The 19,524-nt window shown below is 50.2% G+C and overlaps 1 protein-coding gene across 1 annotated transcript; it reads left to right on the plus strand.

Annotated features, from left to right (window-relative positions):
• Window positions 1–3,746: 3,746 nt before the first annotated feature.
• LOC137308408 (IQ motif and ankyrin repeat domain-containing protein 1-like) lies at window positions 3,747–18,483 on the plus strand (the record flags this gene model as incomplete). Its single annotated transcript, XM_067977146.1, has 3 exons — window positions 3,747–3,881; window positions 15,000–15,128; window positions 17,806–18,483. Coding segments are annotated over 3 exons (439 nt in total), but the record flags the coding sequence as incomplete, so codon positions are not given.
• Window positions 18,484–19,524: the final 1,041 nt, after the last annotated feature.

Genomic DNA, 19,524 nt, shown 5'->3' on the forward strand with positions numbered 1-19,524 from the left:
GCGGGTTGGGGTGAAGGGTCGGGAGTTGGAAGGCGGGTCGGGGTGAAGGGTCGGGAGTTGGAAGGCGGGTCGGGGTGAAGGGTCGGGAGTTGGAAGGCGGGTCGGGTGAAGGGTCGGGAGTTGGAAGGCGGGTCGGGGTGAAGGGTCGGGAGTTGCAAGGCGGGTCGGGGTGAAGGGTCGGGGGTTGGAAGGCGGGTCAGGGTGAAGGGTCGGGACTTGGAAGGTGGGTCGGGGTGAAGGGTCGGGAGTTGGAAGATGAATCGGGGTGAAAGGTCGGGGGTTGGAAGGTGGATCGGGGTGAAGGGTCGGGAGTTGGAAGGTGGGTCGGGGTGAAGGGTCGGGAGTTGGAAGGTGGGTCGGGGTGAAGGGTCGGGAGTTGGAAGGTGGGTCGGGGTGAAGGGTCGGGAGTTGGAAGGTGGGTCGGGGTGAAGGGTCGGGAGTTGGAAGGTGGGTCGGGGTGAAGGGTCGGGAGTTGGAAGGTGGGTCGGGGTGAAGGGTCGGGAGTTGCAAGGCGGGTCGGGGTGAAGGGTCGGGAGTTGGAAGGTGGGTCGGGGTGAAGGGTCGGGAGTTGGAAGGTGGGTCGGGGTGAAGGGTCGGGAGTTGGAAGGTGGGTCGGGGTGAAGGGTCGGGAGTTGGAAGGTGGGTCGGGGTGAAGGGTCGGGAGTTGGAAGGTGGGTCGGGGTGAAGGGTCGGGAGTTGGAAGGTGGGTCGGGGTGAAGGGTCGGGAGTTGGAAGGTGGGTCGGGGTGAAGGGTCGGGAGTTGCAAGGCGGGTCGGGGTGAAGGGTCGGGAGTTGCAAGGTGGGTCGGGGTGAAGGGTCGGGAGTTGGAAGGCGGGTCGGGGTGAAGGGTCGGGAGTTGGAAGGCGGGTCGGGGTGAAGGGTCGGGAGTTGGAAGGCGGGTCGGGGTGAAGGGTCGGGAGTTGGAAGGCGGGTCGGGTGAAGGGTCGGGAGTTGGAAGGCGGGTCGGGGTGAAGGGTCGGGAGTTGGAAGGCGGGTTGGGGTGAAGGGTCGGGAGTTGGAAGGCGGGTCGGGGTGAAGGGTCGGGAGTTGGAAGGCGGGTCGGGGTGAAGGGTCGGGAGTTGGAAGGCGGGTCGGGTGAAGGGTCGGGAGTTGGAAGGCGGGTCGGGGTGAAGGGTCGGGAGTTGGAAGGCGGGTTGGGGTGAAGGGTCGGGGGTTGGAAGGCGGGTCAGGGTGAAGGGTCGGGACTTGGAAGGTGGGTCGGGGTGAAGGGTCGGGAGTTGGAAGATGAATCGGGGTGAAAGGTCGGGGGTTGGAAGGTGGATCGGGGTGAAGGGTCGGGAGTTGGAAGGTGGGTCGGGGTGAAGGGTCGGGAGTTGGAAGGTGGGTCGGGGTGAAGGGTCGGGAGTTGGAAGATGAATCGGGGTGAAAGGTCGGGGGTTGGAAGGTGGATCGGGGTGAAGGGTCGGGAGTTGGAAGGCGGGTCGGGGTGAAGGGTCGGGAGTTGGAAGGCGGGTCGGGGTGAAGGGTCGGGAGTTGGAAGGCGGGTCGGGTGAAGGGTCGGGAGTTGGAAGGCGGGTCGGGGTGAAGGGTCGGGAGTTGCAAGGCGGGTCGGGGTGAAGGGTCGGGGGTTGGAAGGCGGGTCAGGGTGAAGGGTCGGGACTTGGAAGGTGGGTCGGGGTGAAGGGTCGGGAGTTGGAAGATGAATCGGGGTGAAAGGTCGGGGGTTGGAAGGTGGATCGGGGTGAAGGGTCGGGAGTTGGAAGGTGGGTCGGGGTGAAGGGTCGGGAGTTGGAAGGTGGGTCGGGGTGAAGGGTCGGGAGTTGGAAGGTGGGTCGGGGTGAAGGGTCGGGAGTTGGAAGGTGGGTCGGGGTGAAGGGTCGGGAGTTGGAAGGTGGGTCGGGGTGAAGGGTCGGGAGTTGGAAGGTGGGTCGGGGTGAAGGGTCGGGAGTTGCAAGGCGGGTCGGGGTGAAGGGTCGGGAGTTGGAAGGTGGGTCGGGGTGAAGGGTCGGGAGTTGGAAGGTGGGTCGGGGTGAAGGGTCGGGAGTTGGAAGGTGGGTCGGGGTGAAGGGTCGGGAGTTGGAAGGTGGGTCGGGGTGAAGGGTCGGGAGTTGGAAGGTGGGTCGGGGTGAAGGGTCGGGAGTTGGAAGGTGGGTCGGGGTGAAGGGTCGGGAGTTGGAAGGTGGGTCGGGGTGAAGGGTCGGGAGTTGCAAGGCGGGTCGGGGTGAAGGGTCGGGAGTTGCAAGGTGGGTCGGGGTGAAGGGTCGGGAGTTGGAAGGCGGGTCGGGGTGAAGGGTCGGGAGTTGGAAGGCGGGTCGGGGTGAAGGGTCGGGAGTTGGAAGGCGGGTCGGGGTGAAGGGTCGGGAGTTGGAAGGCGGGTCGGGTGAAGGGTCGGGAGTTGGAAGGCGGGTCGGGGTGAAGGGTCGGGAGTTGGAAGGCGGGTTGGGGTGAAGGGTCGGGAGTTGGAAGGCGGGTCGGGGTGAAGGGTCGGGAGTTGGAAGGCGGGTCGGGGTGAAGGGTCGGGAGTTGGAAGGCGGGTCGGGTGAAGGGTCGGGAGTTGGAAGGCGGGTCGGGGTGAAGGGTCGGGAGTTGGAAGGCGGGTTGGGGTGAAGGGTCGGGGGTTGGAAGGCGGGTCAGGGTGAAGGGTCGGGACTTGGAAGGTGGGTCGGGGTGAAGGGTCGGGAGTTGGAAGATGAATCGGGGTGAAAGGTCGGGGGTTGGAAGGTGGATCGGGGTGAAGGGTCGGGAGTTGGAAGGTGGGTCGGGGTGAAGGGTCGGGAGTTGGAAGGTGGGTCGGGGTGAAGGGTCGGGAGTTGGAAGATGAATCGGGGTGAAAGGTCGGGGGTTGGAAGGTGGATCGGGGTGAAGGGTCGGGAGTTGGAAGGTGGGTCGGGGTGAAGGGTCGGGGGTCGGGGTGAAGGGTCGGGAGTTGGAAGGTGGGTCGGGGTGAAGGGTCGGGAGTTGGAAGATGAATCGGGGTGAAAGGTCGGGGGTTGGAAGGTGGATCGGGGTGAAGGGTCGGGAGTTGGAAGGTGGGTCGGGGTGAAGGGTCGGGGGTCGGGGTGAAGGGTCGGGAGTTGGAAGGTGGGTCGGGGTGAAGGGTCGGGAGTTGGAAGGTGGGTCGGGGTGAAGGGTCGGGAGTTGGAAGGTGGGTTGGGGTGAAGGGTCAGGGTTGGAAGGTGGGTCGGGGTGAAGGGTCAGGGTTGGAAGGTGGATCGTGGAGTGGTGATGGAAGCAACAACTTCTGCTGCTCAAGTCTGAGTTGTGGGCGGGTCAGTGATGGCAGAGGAAGGAGTGGCTGCGTTTTGAAGATGTGGGCGTCGCTGGCGAGGCCGGCATTTATTGCCCATCCCTAATTGCCCTTGAGAAGGTGGTGGTGAGCCGCCTTCTTGAACCGCTGCAGTCCGTGTGGTGAAGGTTCTCCCACAGTGCTGTTAGGAAGGGAGTTCCAGGATTTTGACCCAGCGACGATGAAGGAACGGCGATATATTTCCAAGTCAGGATGGAGGGGAACTTGACATTGTTCCCAGACATTGCTGCTCTTGTCCTACACTGGAGGAGGTGACGGGGTTCGGGGGGGCGGGGGGAGGGGGGAGGGGGGAGGTGCTGCTGCAGGACTGAATTCCCGATAAGGACCCGTCCCCTGACACCGTGCTCTGGGGGAGTGTAAATCTGTAAACCTCACCCCAAGGTGCATTTTATCACAGGTAAAAAGCAGCCGATCACCTTCCCCTCCCCCCGTATCCTTGCTACACTGTGCCGAGTCATTCCACTCCACTGTGTTTCAGGTGGCCTCTCATTATTGACCCCTCTGGCCAAGCCAGCATATTCCTGCGATACCGTGACACCAATTTTTACGACGCTCTCAATCCCGCTCACATGCAGCCTGAGGTTCTCCGACTCGGGCTCCTCGGAGCAATAAGGTAATCATCGAGTTCAAGGAGAAGGACGAGAATGTCAACCATGAGATCAACAATACTGGCCTCGTCTACTGTTTTGTGAAGTTAATGTGGTCGGGAATGAACTGATTATAGTTACACTGTCAGACACTGACTGACTGTTGCCTGTTAGACTGTCAGACACTGACTGACTGACTGACTGTCACACTGTCAGACACTGACTGACTGACTGACTGTCACACTGTCAGACACTGACTGACTGACTGTCACACTGTCAGACACTGACTGACTGACTGACTGTCACACTGTCAGACACTGACTGACTGTTGCCTGTTAGACTGTCAGACACTGACTGACTGACTGACTGTCACACTGTCAGACACTGACTGACTGACTGACTGTCACACTGTCAGACACTGACTGACTGACTGTCACACTGTCAGACACTGACTGACTGACTGACTGTCACACTGTCAGACACTGACTGACTGTTGCCTGTTAGACTGTCAGACACTGACTGACTGACTGTCACACTGTCAGACACTGACTGACTGACTGACTGTCACACTGTCAGACACTGACTGACTGACTGTCACACTGTCAGACACTGACTGACTGACTGACTGTCACACTGTCAGACACTGACTGACTGACTGACTGTCACACTGTCAGACACTGACCTGACTGACTGACTGACTGTCACACTGTCAGACACTGACTGACTGACTGACTGTCACACTGTCAGACACTGACCTGACTGACTGACTGACTGTCACACTGTCAGACACTGACTGACTGACTGTCACACTGTCAGACACTGACCTGACTAACTGACTGACTGTCACACTGTCAGACACTGACTGACTGACTGTCACACTGTCAGACACTGACTGACTGACTGTCACACTGTCAGACACTGACCTGACTAACTGACTGACTGTCACACTGTCAGACATTGACTGACTGACTGTCACACTGTCAGACACTGACCTGACAGACTGACTGACTGTCACACTGTCAGACACTGACTGACTGACTGTCACACTGTCAGACACTGACCTGACTAACTGACTGACTGTCACACTGTCAGACACTGACTGACTGACTGTCACACTGTCAGACACTGACCTGACTGACTGACTGACTGTCACACTGTCAGACACTGACCTGACTGACTGACAGTCACACTGTCAGACACTGACCTGACTGACTGACTGACTGTCACACTGTCAGACACTGACTGACTGACTGTCACACTGTCAGACACTGACCTGACTAACTGACTGACTGTCACACTGTCAGACATTGACTGACTGACTGTCACACTGTCAGACACTGACCTGACTGACTGACTGACTGTCACACTGTCAGACACTGACCTGACAGACTGACTGACTGTCACACTGTCAGACACTGACTGACTGACTGTCACACTGTCAGACACTGACTGACTGACTGTCACACTGTCAGACACTGACCTGACTAACTGACTGACTGTCACACTGTCAGACACTGACTGACTGACTGTCACACTGTCAGACACTGACCTGACTGACTGACTGACTGTCACACTGTCAGACACTGACTGACTGACTGTCACACTGTCAGACACTGACCTGACTAACTGACTGACTGTCACACTGTCAGACACTGACCTGACAGACTGACTGACTGTCACACTGTCAGACACTGACTGACTGACTGTCACACTGTCAGACACTGACCTGACTAACTGACTGACTGTCACACTGTCAGACACTGACTGACTGACTGTCACACTGTCAGACACTGACCTGACTGACTGACTGTCACACTGTCAGACACTGACCTGACTGACTGACTGACTGTCACACTGTCAGACACTGACTGACTGACTGTCACACTGTCAGACACTGACCTGACTAACTGACTGACTGTCACACTGTCAGACATTGACTGACTGACTGTCACACTGTCAGACACTGACCTGACTGACTGACTGACTGTCACACTGTCAGACACTGACCTGACAGACTGACTGACTGTCACACTGTCAGACACTGACTGACTGACTGTCACACTGTCAGACACTGACCTGACTAACTGACTGACTGTCACACTGTCAGACACTGACTGACTGACTGTCACACTGTCAGACACTGACCTGACTGACTGACTGACTGTCACACTGTCAGACACTGACTGACTGACTGTCACACTGTCAGACACTGACCTGACTAACTGACTGACTGTCACACTGTCAGACACTGACCTGACAGACTGACTGACTGTCACACTGTCAGACACTGACTGACTGACTGTCACACTGTCAGACACTGACCTGACTAACTGACTGACTGTCACACTGTCAGACACTGACTGACTGACTGTCACACTGTCAGACACTGACCTGACTGACTGACTGTCACACTGTCAGACACTGACCTGACTAACTGACTGACTGTCACACTGTCAGACAATGACCTGACAGACTGACTGACTGTCACACTGTCAGACACTGACCTGACTGACTGTCACACTGTCAGACACTGACCTGACTAACTGACTGACTGTCACACTGTCAGACACTGACTGACTGACTGTCACACTGTCAGACACTGACCTGACTGACTGACTGTCACACTGTCAGACACTGACCTGACTGACTGACTGACTGTCACACTGTCAGACACTGACCTGACTGACTGACTGACTGTCACACTGTCAGACACTGACCTGACTGACTGACTGTCACACTGTCAGACACTGACCTGACTAACTGACTGACTGTCACACTGTCAGACACTGACCTGACTAACTGACTGACTGTCACACTGTCAGACACTGACTGACTGACTGTCACACTGTCAGACACTGACCTGACTAACTGACTGACTGTCACACTGTCAGACACTGACCTGACAGACTGACTGACTGTCACACTGTCAGACACTGACCTGACTGACTGTCACACTGTCAGACACTGACCTGACTAACTGACTGACTGTCACACTGTCAGACACTGACTGACTGACTGTCACACTGTCAGACACTGACCTGACTGACTGACTGTCACACTGTCAGACACTGACCTGACTGACTGACTGACTGTCACACTGTCAGACACTGACCTGACTGACTGACTGACTGTCACACTGTCAGACACTGACCTGACTGACTGACTGTCACACTGTCAGACACTGACCTGACTAACTGACTGACTGTCACACTGTCAGACACTGACCTGACTGACTGTCACACTGTCAGACACTGACCTGACTAACTGACTGACTGTCACACTGTCAGACACTGACTGACTGACTGTCACACTGTCAGACACTGACCTGACTGACTGACTGACTGTCACACTGTCAGACACTGACCTGACTGACTGACTGTCACACTGTCAGACACTGACCTGACTGACTGACTGACTGTCACACTATCAGACACTGACTGACTGACTGACTGACTGTCACACTGTCAGACACTGACTGACTGACTGACTGTCTGTTACACTGTCAGACACTGACTGACTGTCTGTTACACTGTCAGACACTGACTGACTGACTGACTGTCTGTTACACTGTCAGACACTGACTGACTGTCTGTTACACTGTCAGACACTGACTGACTGACTGACTGTCTGTTACACTGTCAGACACTGACTGACTGACTGACTGTCTGTTACACTGTCAGACACTGACTGACTGACTGACTGTCACACTGTAAGACACTGACTGACTGACACACTGTCAGACACTGACTGACTGACTGTCACACTGTCAGACACTGACTGACTGTCTGTTACACTGTCAGACACTGACTGACTGACTGACTGTCTGTTACACTGTCAGACACTGACTGACTGTATGTTACACTGTCAGACACTGACTGACTGACTGTCACACTGTCAGACACTGACCTGACTGACTGTCGCACTGTCAGACACTGACTGACTGACTGACTGTCACACTGTCAGACACTGACTGACTGACTGTCTGTTACACTGTCAGACACTGACTGACTGACTGACTGTCTGTTACACTGTCAGACACTGACTGACTGTCTGTTATACTGCCAGACACTGACTGCTGTCTGTTACACTGTCTGATACTGACTGACTGCTGTCTGTTACACTGTCTGATACTGACTGCTGTCTGTTACACTGTCTGATACTGACTGACTGCTGTCTGTTACACTGTCTGATACTGACTGCTGTCTGTTACACTGTCTGACACTGACTGCTGTCTGTTACACTGTCAGACACTAACAGACTGACTGTCCATTATACTGTCACACACTGACTGACTGCTGTCTGTTACGCTGACAGACACTGATTGAATGCTGTCTGTTACACTGACAGACACCGACTGACTGCTGCCTGTTACACTGACAGACACCGACTGACTGCTGCCTGTTACACTGACAGACACCAACTGACTGCTGTCTGTTACACTGTCAGACACTAACAGACTGACTGTCCATTATACTGTCACACACTGACTGAATGCTGTCTGTTACACTGACAGACACCGACTGACTGCTGCCTGTTACACTGACAGACACCAACTGAATGCTGTCTGTTACACTGTCAGACACCAACTGACTGCTGCCTGTTACTCTGTCAGACACTGACTGATTGTTGCCTGTTACATAAGAACACAAAAAATGGGAGCAGGAGTAGGCCATACGGCCCCTTGAGCCATTCAGTAAGATCATGGCCGATTTTCGACTTCAACTCCACTTTCCTGCCCGATCCCCATATCCCTTAGAGTCCAAAAATCTATCTCAGCCTTGAATATATTCAATGACTGAGCATCCACAGCCCTCTGGAGTAGAGAATTCCAAAGATTCACAACCCTCTGAGTGAAGAAATGTCTCCTCACCTCAGTCTCAAATGTCCGACCCCTTATTCTGAGACTATGCCCCCTAGTTCTAGACTCTCCAGCCAGGGGAAACAGCCTCTCAGCATCTACCCTGTCAAGCCCACTCAGAATCTTATATGTTTCAATGAGATCACCTCTCATTCTTCTAAACTCCAGAGAGTATCGGCCCATTCTACTCAATCTCTCCTCATAGGACAACCCTCTCATCCCAGGAATCAATCTAGTGAACCTTCGTTGCACTGCCTCTAAGGCCAGTATATCCTTCCTTAGATAAGGAGACCAAAACTGTACACAGTACTCCAGGTGAGGTCTCACCAAACCCCTGTACAATTGCAGCAAGACTTCCTTACTCTTGTACTCCAACCCCCTTGCAATAAAGGCCAACATACCATTTGCTTTCCTAATTACTTGCTGTACCTGCATGTTAACTTTCTGTGTTTCGTGTACAAGAACACCCAAGTCTCTCTGAACACCAACATTTAATAGTTCCTTATCATTTAAAAAATATTCTGTTTTTCTATTCTTCCTACCAAAGTGAATAACCTCACATTTCCCCACATTGTATTCCATCTGCCACCTTCTTGCCCACTCACTTAACCTGTCTATATCCCTTTGCAGACTCTTTGTGTCCTCCTCACAGCTTACTTTCCCACCGAGCTTTATATCGTCAGCAAACTTGGATACATTACACTCGGTCCCTTCATCTAAGTCATTAATATAGATTGTAAATAGCTGAGGCCCGAGCACTGATCTTTGCGGCACCCCACTAGTTACAGTCTGACAACCTGAGAATGACCCGTTTATCCCTACTCTCTGTTTTCTGACCGTTAACCAATCCTCTATCCATGCTAATATATTACCCCCAATCCCATGAGCCCTTATCTTGTGTAACAACCTTTTATGTGGCACCTTATCGAATGCCTTTTGAAAATCCAGATATACGACATCCACTGATTCCCCTTTATCTACGCTGCTGGTTACATCCTCAAAAAACTCTAATAAATTTGTCAAACACGATTTCCCTTTCATAAAACCATGTTGACTCTGCCTAATCATATTATGATTTTCTAAGTGCCCTGTTACCACTTCCTTAATAATGGATTCCAGCATTTTCCCGACGACTGATGTCAGGCTAACTGGCCTGTAGTTCCCTGTTTTCTCTCTCCCTCTCTTGAATAGCGGGGTCACATTTGCCACCTCCCAATCCACTGGGACCGTTCTAGAATCTAGGGAATTTTGGAAGATTATAACCAATGCATCCACTATCTCTGCAGCCCCCTCTTTTAGAACCCTCGGATGTCGGCCATCAGGTCCAGGGGATTTATTGGCTTTTAGTCCCATTAATTTCTCCAGTACTTTTTCTCTAGTGATATTAATTGTTTTAAGTTCCTCACTCTCATTAGACCCTGGGTTCCCCACTATTTCTGGTATGTTTTTTGTGTCTTCTACTGTGAAGACAGATACAAAATATTTATTTAACGTCTCTGCCATTTCCTGATTCCCCATTATAATTTCTCCTGTCTCAGCCTCTAAGGGACCAACGTTTACTTTTGCTGCTCTCTTCCTTTTTACGGACTTGTAGAAGCTCTTACAATCTGTTTTTATATTTCTTGATAGTTTACTCTCATTCTATTTTCTTCCTCTTTATCAATTTTTTGGTCGTCCTTTGCTGGTTTCTAAATCTCTCCCAATCCTCAGGCTTACTACTCTTCTTGGCAACATTATAGGTCTCTTCTTTTAATCTAATACACTGTCAGACACTGACTGACTGTCTGTTACACTGTCAGACACTGACTGACTGACTGTCTGTTACACTGTCAGACACTGACTGACTGTCTGTTACACTGTCAGACACTGACTGACTGTCTGTTACACTGTCAGACACTGACTGACTGTCTGTTACACTGTCAGACACTGACTGACTGACTGTCTGTTACACTGTCAGACATTGACTGACTGCTGTCTGTTACACTGTCAGACACTGACTGACTGCTGTCTGTTACACTGTCAGACACTGACTGACTGCTGTCTGTTACACTGTCAGACATTGACTGACTGCTGTCTGTTACACGCTGTCAGACACTGACTGACTGACTGTCTGTTACACTGTCAGACATTGACTGACTGCTGTCTGTTACACGCTGTCAGACACTGACTGACTGCTGTCTGTTACACTGTCAGACACTGACTGACTGCTGTCTGTTACACTGTCAGACATTGACTGACTGCTGTCTGTTACACTGTCAGACACTGACTGACTGACTGTCTGTTACACTGTCAGACATTGACTGACTGCTGTCTGTTACACTGTCAGACACTGACTGACTGCTGTCTGTTACACTGTCAGACACTGACTGACTGCTGTCTGTTACACTGTCAGACATTGACTGACTGCTGTCTGTTACACGCTGTCAGACACTGACTGACTGACTGTCTGTTACACTGTCAGACATTGACTGACTGCTGTCTGTTACACTGTCAGACACTGACTGACTGACTGTCTGTTACACTGTCAGACACTGACTGACTGCTGTCTGTTACATTGTCAGACACTGACTGACTGACTGTCTGTTACACTGTCAGACACTGACTGACTGCTGTCTGTTACATTGTCAGACACTGACTGACTGACTGTCTGTTACACTGTCAGACACTGACTGACTGACTGTCTGTTACACTGTCAGACACTGACTGACTGTGACCTGTCGGATTTGACCTGTTCCTGTGCTGCACTACCTGTGAATTCCGACTGGGAGGACAGGATCGTGGAATTTATCTCCTGGCTGCTTGTTCAGGTAAAGGGCCACCAGTAAATATTCACACTGCCTAATGACCCTGGGTGATCTGCGTGTGCAGTGCTGCAGGTCTTCTCCCGTCAATTATTCACCAGAGCAGTTTCACGTGCCAGTTGTTGAGAAACTGACAGACATTTACCCCCTTGGAACAGCCCCATTGGGCACCAAGAACTGAGTGCCCTTCGATGGGTCAGTTTAGGTGGTAATGTTCAGTGAGCTTGGTGCAATGATTGGCTCCAATTTCAGGGTCCGTGTGGCATTAACTGAGAATCGCCTGTAATTAGGAGGGTCGAATGTACATAGAAATCATAGAAAGGTTACAGCACAGAATGAGGCCATTCGGCCCATCGGGTCCGTGCCGGCTCTATGCAAGAGCAATCTAGCTAGTCCCACTCCCCCGCCCTATCCCTGTAGCCCTGCAAATTTTTTCCTTTCAAGTACTTATCCAGTTCCCTTTTGAAGGCCATGATTGAATCTGCCTCCACCACCCCCTCGGGCAGTGCATTCCAGATCCTAACCACTCGCTGTGTAAAAAAGTTTTTCCTCATGTCACCTTTGGTTCTTTTGCCAATCGCCTTAAATCTATGTCCTCTGGTTCTTGACCATTCCACCAATGGGAACAGTTTCTCTCTATCTACTCTGTCCGGACCCTTCATGATTTTGAACACCTCGATCAAATCTCCTCGCAACTTTCTCTGTTCCAAGGAGAACAACCCCAGCTTCTCCAGTCTGTCCACGTAACTAAAGTCCCTCATCCCTGGAATCATTCCAGTAAATCTCTTCTGCACCCTCTCTAAGGCCTTCACATCCTTCCTAAAGTGCGGTGCCCAGAACTGGACACAATATTCCAGTTGTGGCCGAACCAGTGTTTTATAAAGGTTCATCATGACTTCCTTGCTTTTGTACTCTATGCCTCTATTTATAAAGCCCAGGATCCCATATGCTTTTTTAACTACTTTCCCAACCTGCCCTGCTACTTTCAATGATTTGTGTACATATACCCCCAGATCCCTCTGTTCCTGCACCCCTTTTAGAATTGTGCTCTCTAGTTTATAGAAACATAGAAAATAGGAGCAAGAGTTGGCCATTCGGCCCTTCGGGCCAGCTCCGCCATTCAAAATGATCATGGCTGATCATCTAACTCAGTACCCCGTTCCCGCTTTTTCCCCATATCCCTTGATCCCTTTAGCATTAAGAAATATATCGATCTCCTTCTTGAATACATCTAATGACTTGGCCTCCACTGCCTTCTGTGGTAGAGAATTCCACAGGTTCACCACCCTCTGAGTGAAGAAATTTCTCCTCATCTCGGTTCTAAATGGCTTACCCCGTATCCTGAGACTGTGACCTCTGGTTCTGGACTCCCCAGCCATCGGGAACATCCTCCCTGCATCCAGTCTGTCTTGTCCTGTTAGAATTTTATATGTTTCGATGAGATCACCTCTCATTCTTCTAAACTCTAGTGAATATAGGCCTAGTCGACCCAATCTCTCCTCATACGTCAGTCCTGCCATCCCAGGAATCAGTCTGGTAAACCTTCGTTGCACTCCCTCCATGGCAAGGACATCCTTCCTCAGATAAGGAGACCAAAACTGAACACAATACTCCAGATGTGGTCTCACCAAGGCCCTGTACAACTGCAGTAAGACATCCCTGCTCCTGTACTCAAATCCTCTTGGAATGAAGGCCAACATACCATTCGCCTTCCTAACTGCTTGCTGCACCTGAATGCTCGCTTTCAGCGACTGGTGTACAAGGACACCCAGGTCTCGTTGCACCTCCCCTTTTCCCAATCTATCACCATTCAGATAATAATCTGCCTTTCCATTTTTACAACCAAAGTGGATAACCTCACATTTATCCACATTATACTGCATCTGCCATGTTCTTGCCCACTCACCCAACTTGTCTAAATCACATTGGAGCCTCTTTGCATCCTCCTCACAGCTCACATTCCACCCCAGCTTTGTGTCGTCTGCAAACTTGGAAATGTTACATTCAGTTCACTCATCCTCAAAAAACTCCAGTAGATTTGTTAAGCATGATTTCCCTTTCATAAACCCATGCTGACTTTGTCCAATCCCGTTAATGCCTTCCAAGTGTTCTGTTATCACATCTTTTATAATAGACTCTAGCATTTTCCCCACTACTGATGTTAGGCTAACTGGTCTGTAATTCCCTGTTTTTTCTCTCCCTCCTTTTTTAAATAGTGGGGTTACATTTGCCACCCTCCAATCTGTAGGAACTGTTCCAGAGTCTATAGAATTTTGGAAAGTGATCACCAATGCATCCACTATTTCCAGGGCCACTTCCTTTAGTACTCTGGGATGTAGATTATCAGGCCCTGGGGATTTGTCAGCCTTGAGCCCCATTAATTTCCCTAGCACTATTTTTTTTACTAATACTGGTTTCCTTCAGTTCCTCCCTCTCACTAGACCCTTGGTTCCCTAATATTTCTGGCAGGTTATTTGTGTCCTCCTTTGTGAAGACAGAACCAAAGTATGTGTTTAATTGTTCTGCCATTTCTTTGTTCCCCATTATAATTTTCCCTATTTCTGACTGTTAGAGACCTACATTTGTCTTCACTAATCTTTTTCTCTTGACATATTTATAGAAGCTTTTACAGTCAGTTTTTATGTTCCCTGCTAGTTTACTCTCATCCTCTATTTTCCCCCTCTTAATCAATCTCTTTGTCCTCCTTTGCTGAATTCTGAACTGCTCCCAATCCTCAGGCTTGCTACTTTTTCTGGCAATTTTATATGTCTCCTCTTTAGATCCAATACTATCCCTAATTTCTTTTGTAAGCCACGGTTGAGCCACCTTTCCTGTTTTATTTTTGTGCCAGACAGGAATGAATAATTGTTGTAATTCCTGCACACGTTCTTTAAATATTAGCCATTGCCTATCCACCATGATCCCTTTTAGTAAAGTTCCCCGATCTATCATAGCCAACTCACACCTCATACTTTCGTAATTTCCTTTATTTAGATTCAGGACTCTAGTTTCGGATTCAACTACTTCACTCTCCATCTTAATGAGGAATTCTATCATGTTATGGTCGCTCTTCCCTAAGGGACCCCGCACAACAAGATTGTTAATTAATCCTTATATTGCCTCTCCTCATTCTTCCTACTGAAATCTATCACCTCGCATTTTTCTGTGTTAAATTTCATCTGCCACGTGTCCGCCCATTCCACCAGATTGTCTATATCCTCTTGAAGTCTATCACTATCCTCCTCACTGTTCACTACACTTCCAAGTTTTGTGTCATCTGCGAATTTTGAAATTGTGCCCTGTACACCCCAGTCCAAGTCATTAATATATATCAAGGAAAGCAGTGGTCCCAGCACCAACCCCTGGGGAACACCACTGTTCTCAGGTTCCGTGTGAGTGAACTGAGAACCGTCTGTAATTAGGAGGATCGACTGTTCTCAGATGGAGCAATGGGAGGGCCAACTAACGGTGTGTGTTTCCTCGAGATACGGGAAGATGCTTGTGATCGACATGATGGAGGTGAACATGTTTGAAGTAGTGACAAGGGTGTTTGATCAGATCCAGGCGGGGCTGATGGAGAAGTTGCTGAGCAAGGAATTACTCCAGAGTGACAGGTAGGGACTGACTCTCCACAGTGACGAGCTTTCACTCAACCCGAGTCCACCAATCAGGCAAACTGATCTCTGTCTCCAATCCTCCAATCAGTACTCCTGTCAGCTGGATAACAGGGCTCTTTTGGGCCCATTTTAACTACCGAGTTTCCAGCCCTGATGCTGTACTGAAACGGCCCTAATCAATGTCACAAAGGCCCTGGTCCTCCATCCCTCCTTATCATCCTCTGCAGCCTTGGATAACACCTTCCTCCTCCAAAGCCTCTCCTTCGTTGTCCAGCTGGGTGGGACTCCCCTCATCTGGTTCCACTCTTCCTGTTCCAGTCACAGTCAGAGAATCTCCTGCAATGACTTCTCTTCCCACCATTCCCTTTGGAGTCCCCCAAGATCTATCCTTGGCCCCCTCATCTTCCTCATTTTCATGCTGCCCCTCGGTGACATCATCAGCAGACATGGGACCATCTCCCGCATGTACATTAATGACTCCCAGCTCCCACATGTACATTAATGACTCCCAGCTCCCACATGTACACTAATGACTCCCAGCTCCCGCATGTACACTAATGACTCCCAGCTCCCACATGTACACTAATGACTCCCAGCTCCCACATGTACACTAATGACTCCCAGCTCCCACATGTACACTAATGACTCCCAGCTCCCACATGTACACTAATGACTCCCAGCTCCCACATGTACACTAATGACTCCCAGCTCCCACATGTACACTAATGACTCCCAGCTCCCACATGTACACTAATGACTCCCAGCTCCATCCCTCTGCCACCTCTCACGATCCATGCACTTTGTGCCACCTCTGATTGGTCGTCCGACATCCAGTCTTGGGTGAGTTGCAATTTCCTCCGGTTAGATATTGGGGAAATTCAGAGCCATTGTCTTTGGCCCCCTGCCACAAATTCCATCCCTCGCCACTGATTCCGATCCCCTCCACACCCACTGTCTGAGGCTGAACCAGTTCTGGTTGCAATCTCGGCGCTCTGTTCAACCCTGAGATGAGCTCCTGACCCCATATTGTCTCCAGCACCAAGACCGCCTACTTCCACCTCTGTAACATCGTCCGTCTCCACCCCTGCCTCAGCTCATCTGCTGCTGAAACCCTCACCAATGCTTTTTTCACCTCCAGACTTGACTTTTCCAATGTTCACCTGACCAGCCTCCCATCCTCCATAAACTTCAGCTCATCCAAAACTTTGCTGCCGTGTCCTATCCCACACCAAGTCCCGCTCCCCCATCTCCCCTGTCCTCGCTGACCCTACATTGCCTCTCAGTTCTCCAGTGCCTCAGATTTAAAATTCTGATCCTCGTGTTGAAATCCTTTCATGGCATCTTCCTATCTCCACAACCTCCTCCAGCTCTACCACCCACTCCCCCAAATTATCAGTTCCTCTCACTCTGGCCTCCAGTTCATTCCTCCTCCCTCCTCCCCACCATTCAGCTGCCTAGGCCCCTCGCTCTGAAATTCACTCCCGAAACCCCTTTCTCCCCCTTGAAGACCCTTCTTAAAACCCCCTCTATAAACGAGCTTTTCTTCACCGCTCCTAATATCACCCTCTTTTGCTTGGTGTCCATTTCTTTGATTAGAACAACAACTTGCATTTATTTTGTGCCTTTAACTTAGTAAAACGTCCCAAGGTGCTTCACAGGAGCGATTATCAAACAAAATTTGACACCGAGCCACATAAGGAGATATTAGGACAGGTGACCAAAAGCTTGGTCAAAGAGGCAGGTTTTAAGGAGCGTCTTAAAGGAGGAGAGAGAGGTGGAGAGGTTTAGGGAGGGAATTCCAGAGCTTAGGGCCCAGGCAGCTGAAGGCACGGCCGCCAATGGTGGAGCGATTAAAATCGGGGATGCTCAAGAGGCAAGAATTGGAGGAGCGCAGAGATCTCGGAGGGTTGTAGGGCTGGAGGAGGTTACAGAGATAGGGAGGGGCGAGGGTCATGGAGGGATTTGAACACAAGGATGAGAATTTTAAAATCGAGGCGTTCCCGGACCGGGAGCCAATGTAGGTCAGTGAGCACAGGGGGTGATGGGTGAACGGGACTTGGTGCGAGTTAGGATACAGGCAGCAGAGTTTTGGATGAGCTCAAGTTTATGGAGGGTGGAAGATGGGAGGCCGGCCAGGAGAGCATTGGAATAGTCCAGTCTGGGGGTAACAAAGGCACGGATGAGGGTTTCAGCAGCAGATGAGCTGAGGCGGGGGCGGAGACGGGCGATGTTACAGAGGTGGAAGTAGGTGGTCTCGGTGATGGAGAGGATATGGGGTCAGAAGCTCATCTCAGGGTCAAATAGGACGCTGATGTTGCGAACGGTCTGGTTCAGCCTCAGACAGTGACCGGGGAGAGGGATGGAGTCGGTGACGAGGGAACGGAGTTTGTGGCGGGGACTGAAGACAATGGCTTTGGTCTTCCCAATATTTAGTTGGACGAAATTTCTGCTCGTCCAGTACTGGATGCCGGACCAGCAGTGTGAGAGATGAGGGACAGTGGAGGGGTCGAGGGTGGTGGTGAGGTCGAGCTGGTGCCGTCAGAGTACATGTGGAACCTGACGTGTTTTCAGATGATGTCACCGAGGGGCAGCACATCTCTGTGAAGTGCGCTGGGACATTTTGTCCATATTAAAGGCACAATATAAATGCTGTTTGTAACCTTTCTCTTGGTAGGTACCTGTCGTTGATTCGACCCGGAGATGGGCCAGAATATTCCCGCAATCAATTCTCATCTGCACGAACAGAAAAATTCCAATTTTTGTTCATAACCAAACTGCAGAATCTCCCAGAAGAGCTGATCAACACCTTCTACCCGATTCAAGTGATCATCAAACAACCGACATATTGAAGAGACAACGAGATCTCGTATCTCAGGAGAGGGACCATCTCATCACATGGACTGACCTCATATTCTTCTTCTTCAGAATGTTTCCCAATGAATAGATTAGAAGGATTTTTAAAAAGTGACAATATGTAGAAACAGAACTAGGAGAAGCCACTAGAAGTTGGATTTTTCTATCTTTTCTTGCAATGGATCTCAGAATTTCGTGGAATAAATTGAGATGTTGGTTAGAGAAAAAATTTATGGAGAAATCAAAACTGAAAAAACGTGACTTTAAAGAGCACAGTTACAGAATTCAGATCTGCACTAGATATTCTCTTGGGTTTAATGTCATTGGTCTCCATTGGAGTGGACCCCATGTGCTGTACGACATGGAGAGTAACATTACCGCCCAATATCTAGTTACATCATAGGTCACTCAACAGAAGACTGTTATCACAGCGAGGTTTGTCTATTTCATCACTCCTTTCAACATCTAAAATAATAAATTGTGCAAATTTTGCCATTCACATGGACTTACCTTTACTTTGCAAAGCAGTATCACTGATCGCACACTCAGTGCAGGAATGATACAGGGATCACACACTCAGTACAGGAATGAAACAGGAATCACAGACAGTACACGTACAGGAATGATACAGGAATCACAGACAGTACACGTACAGGAATGATACAGGGATCACACACTCAGTACACGTACAGGAATGATACAGGGATCACAGACAGTACACGTACAGGAATGATACAGGGATCACACACTCAGTACAGGAACGAAACAAGAATCACAGACAGTACACGTACAGGAATGAAACAGGAATCACAGACAGTACACGTACAGGAATGATACAGGAATCACAGACAGCACACGTACAGGAATGATACAGGAATCACAGACAGTACACGTACAGGAATGATACAGGAATCACAGACAGTACACGTACAGGAATGATACAGGAATCACAGACAGTACACGTACAGGAATGATACAGGAATCACAGACAGTACACGTACAGGAATGATACAGGAATCACAGACAGTACACGGACAGGAATGATACAGGAATCACAGACAGTACGAGTACAGGAATGATACAGGAATCACAGACAGTACGAGTACAGGAATGATACAGGGATCACACACTCAGTACACGTACAGGAATCACAGACAGTACACGTACAGGAATGATACAGGAATCACAGACAGTACACGTACAGGAATGATACAGGGATCACACACTCAGTACACGTACAGGAATCACAGACAGTACACGTACAGGAATGATACAGGAATCACAGACAGTACACGTACAGGAATGATACAGGAATCACAGACAGTACACGTACAGGAATGATACAGTGATCACACACTCAGTACAGGAATGATACAGGGATCACACACTCAGTACGGGAATGATACAGGGATCACACACTCAGTACGGGAATGATACAGGGATCACACACTCAGTACGGGAATGATACAGGGATCACACACTCAGTACAGGAATGATACAGGGATCACACACTCAGTGCAGGAATGATACAGGGATCACA

This window comes from Heptranchias perlo, unplaced genomic scaffold, assembly GCF_035084215.1.
Source record: "Heptranchias perlo isolate sHepPer1 unplaced genomic scaffold, sHepPer1.hap1 HAP1_SCAFFOLD_1299, whole genome shotgun sequence".
NCBI classification, from domain to species: domain Eukaryota; kingdom Metazoa; phylum Chordata; class Chondrichthyes; order Hexanchiformes; family Hexanchidae; genus Heptranchias; species Heptranchias perlo.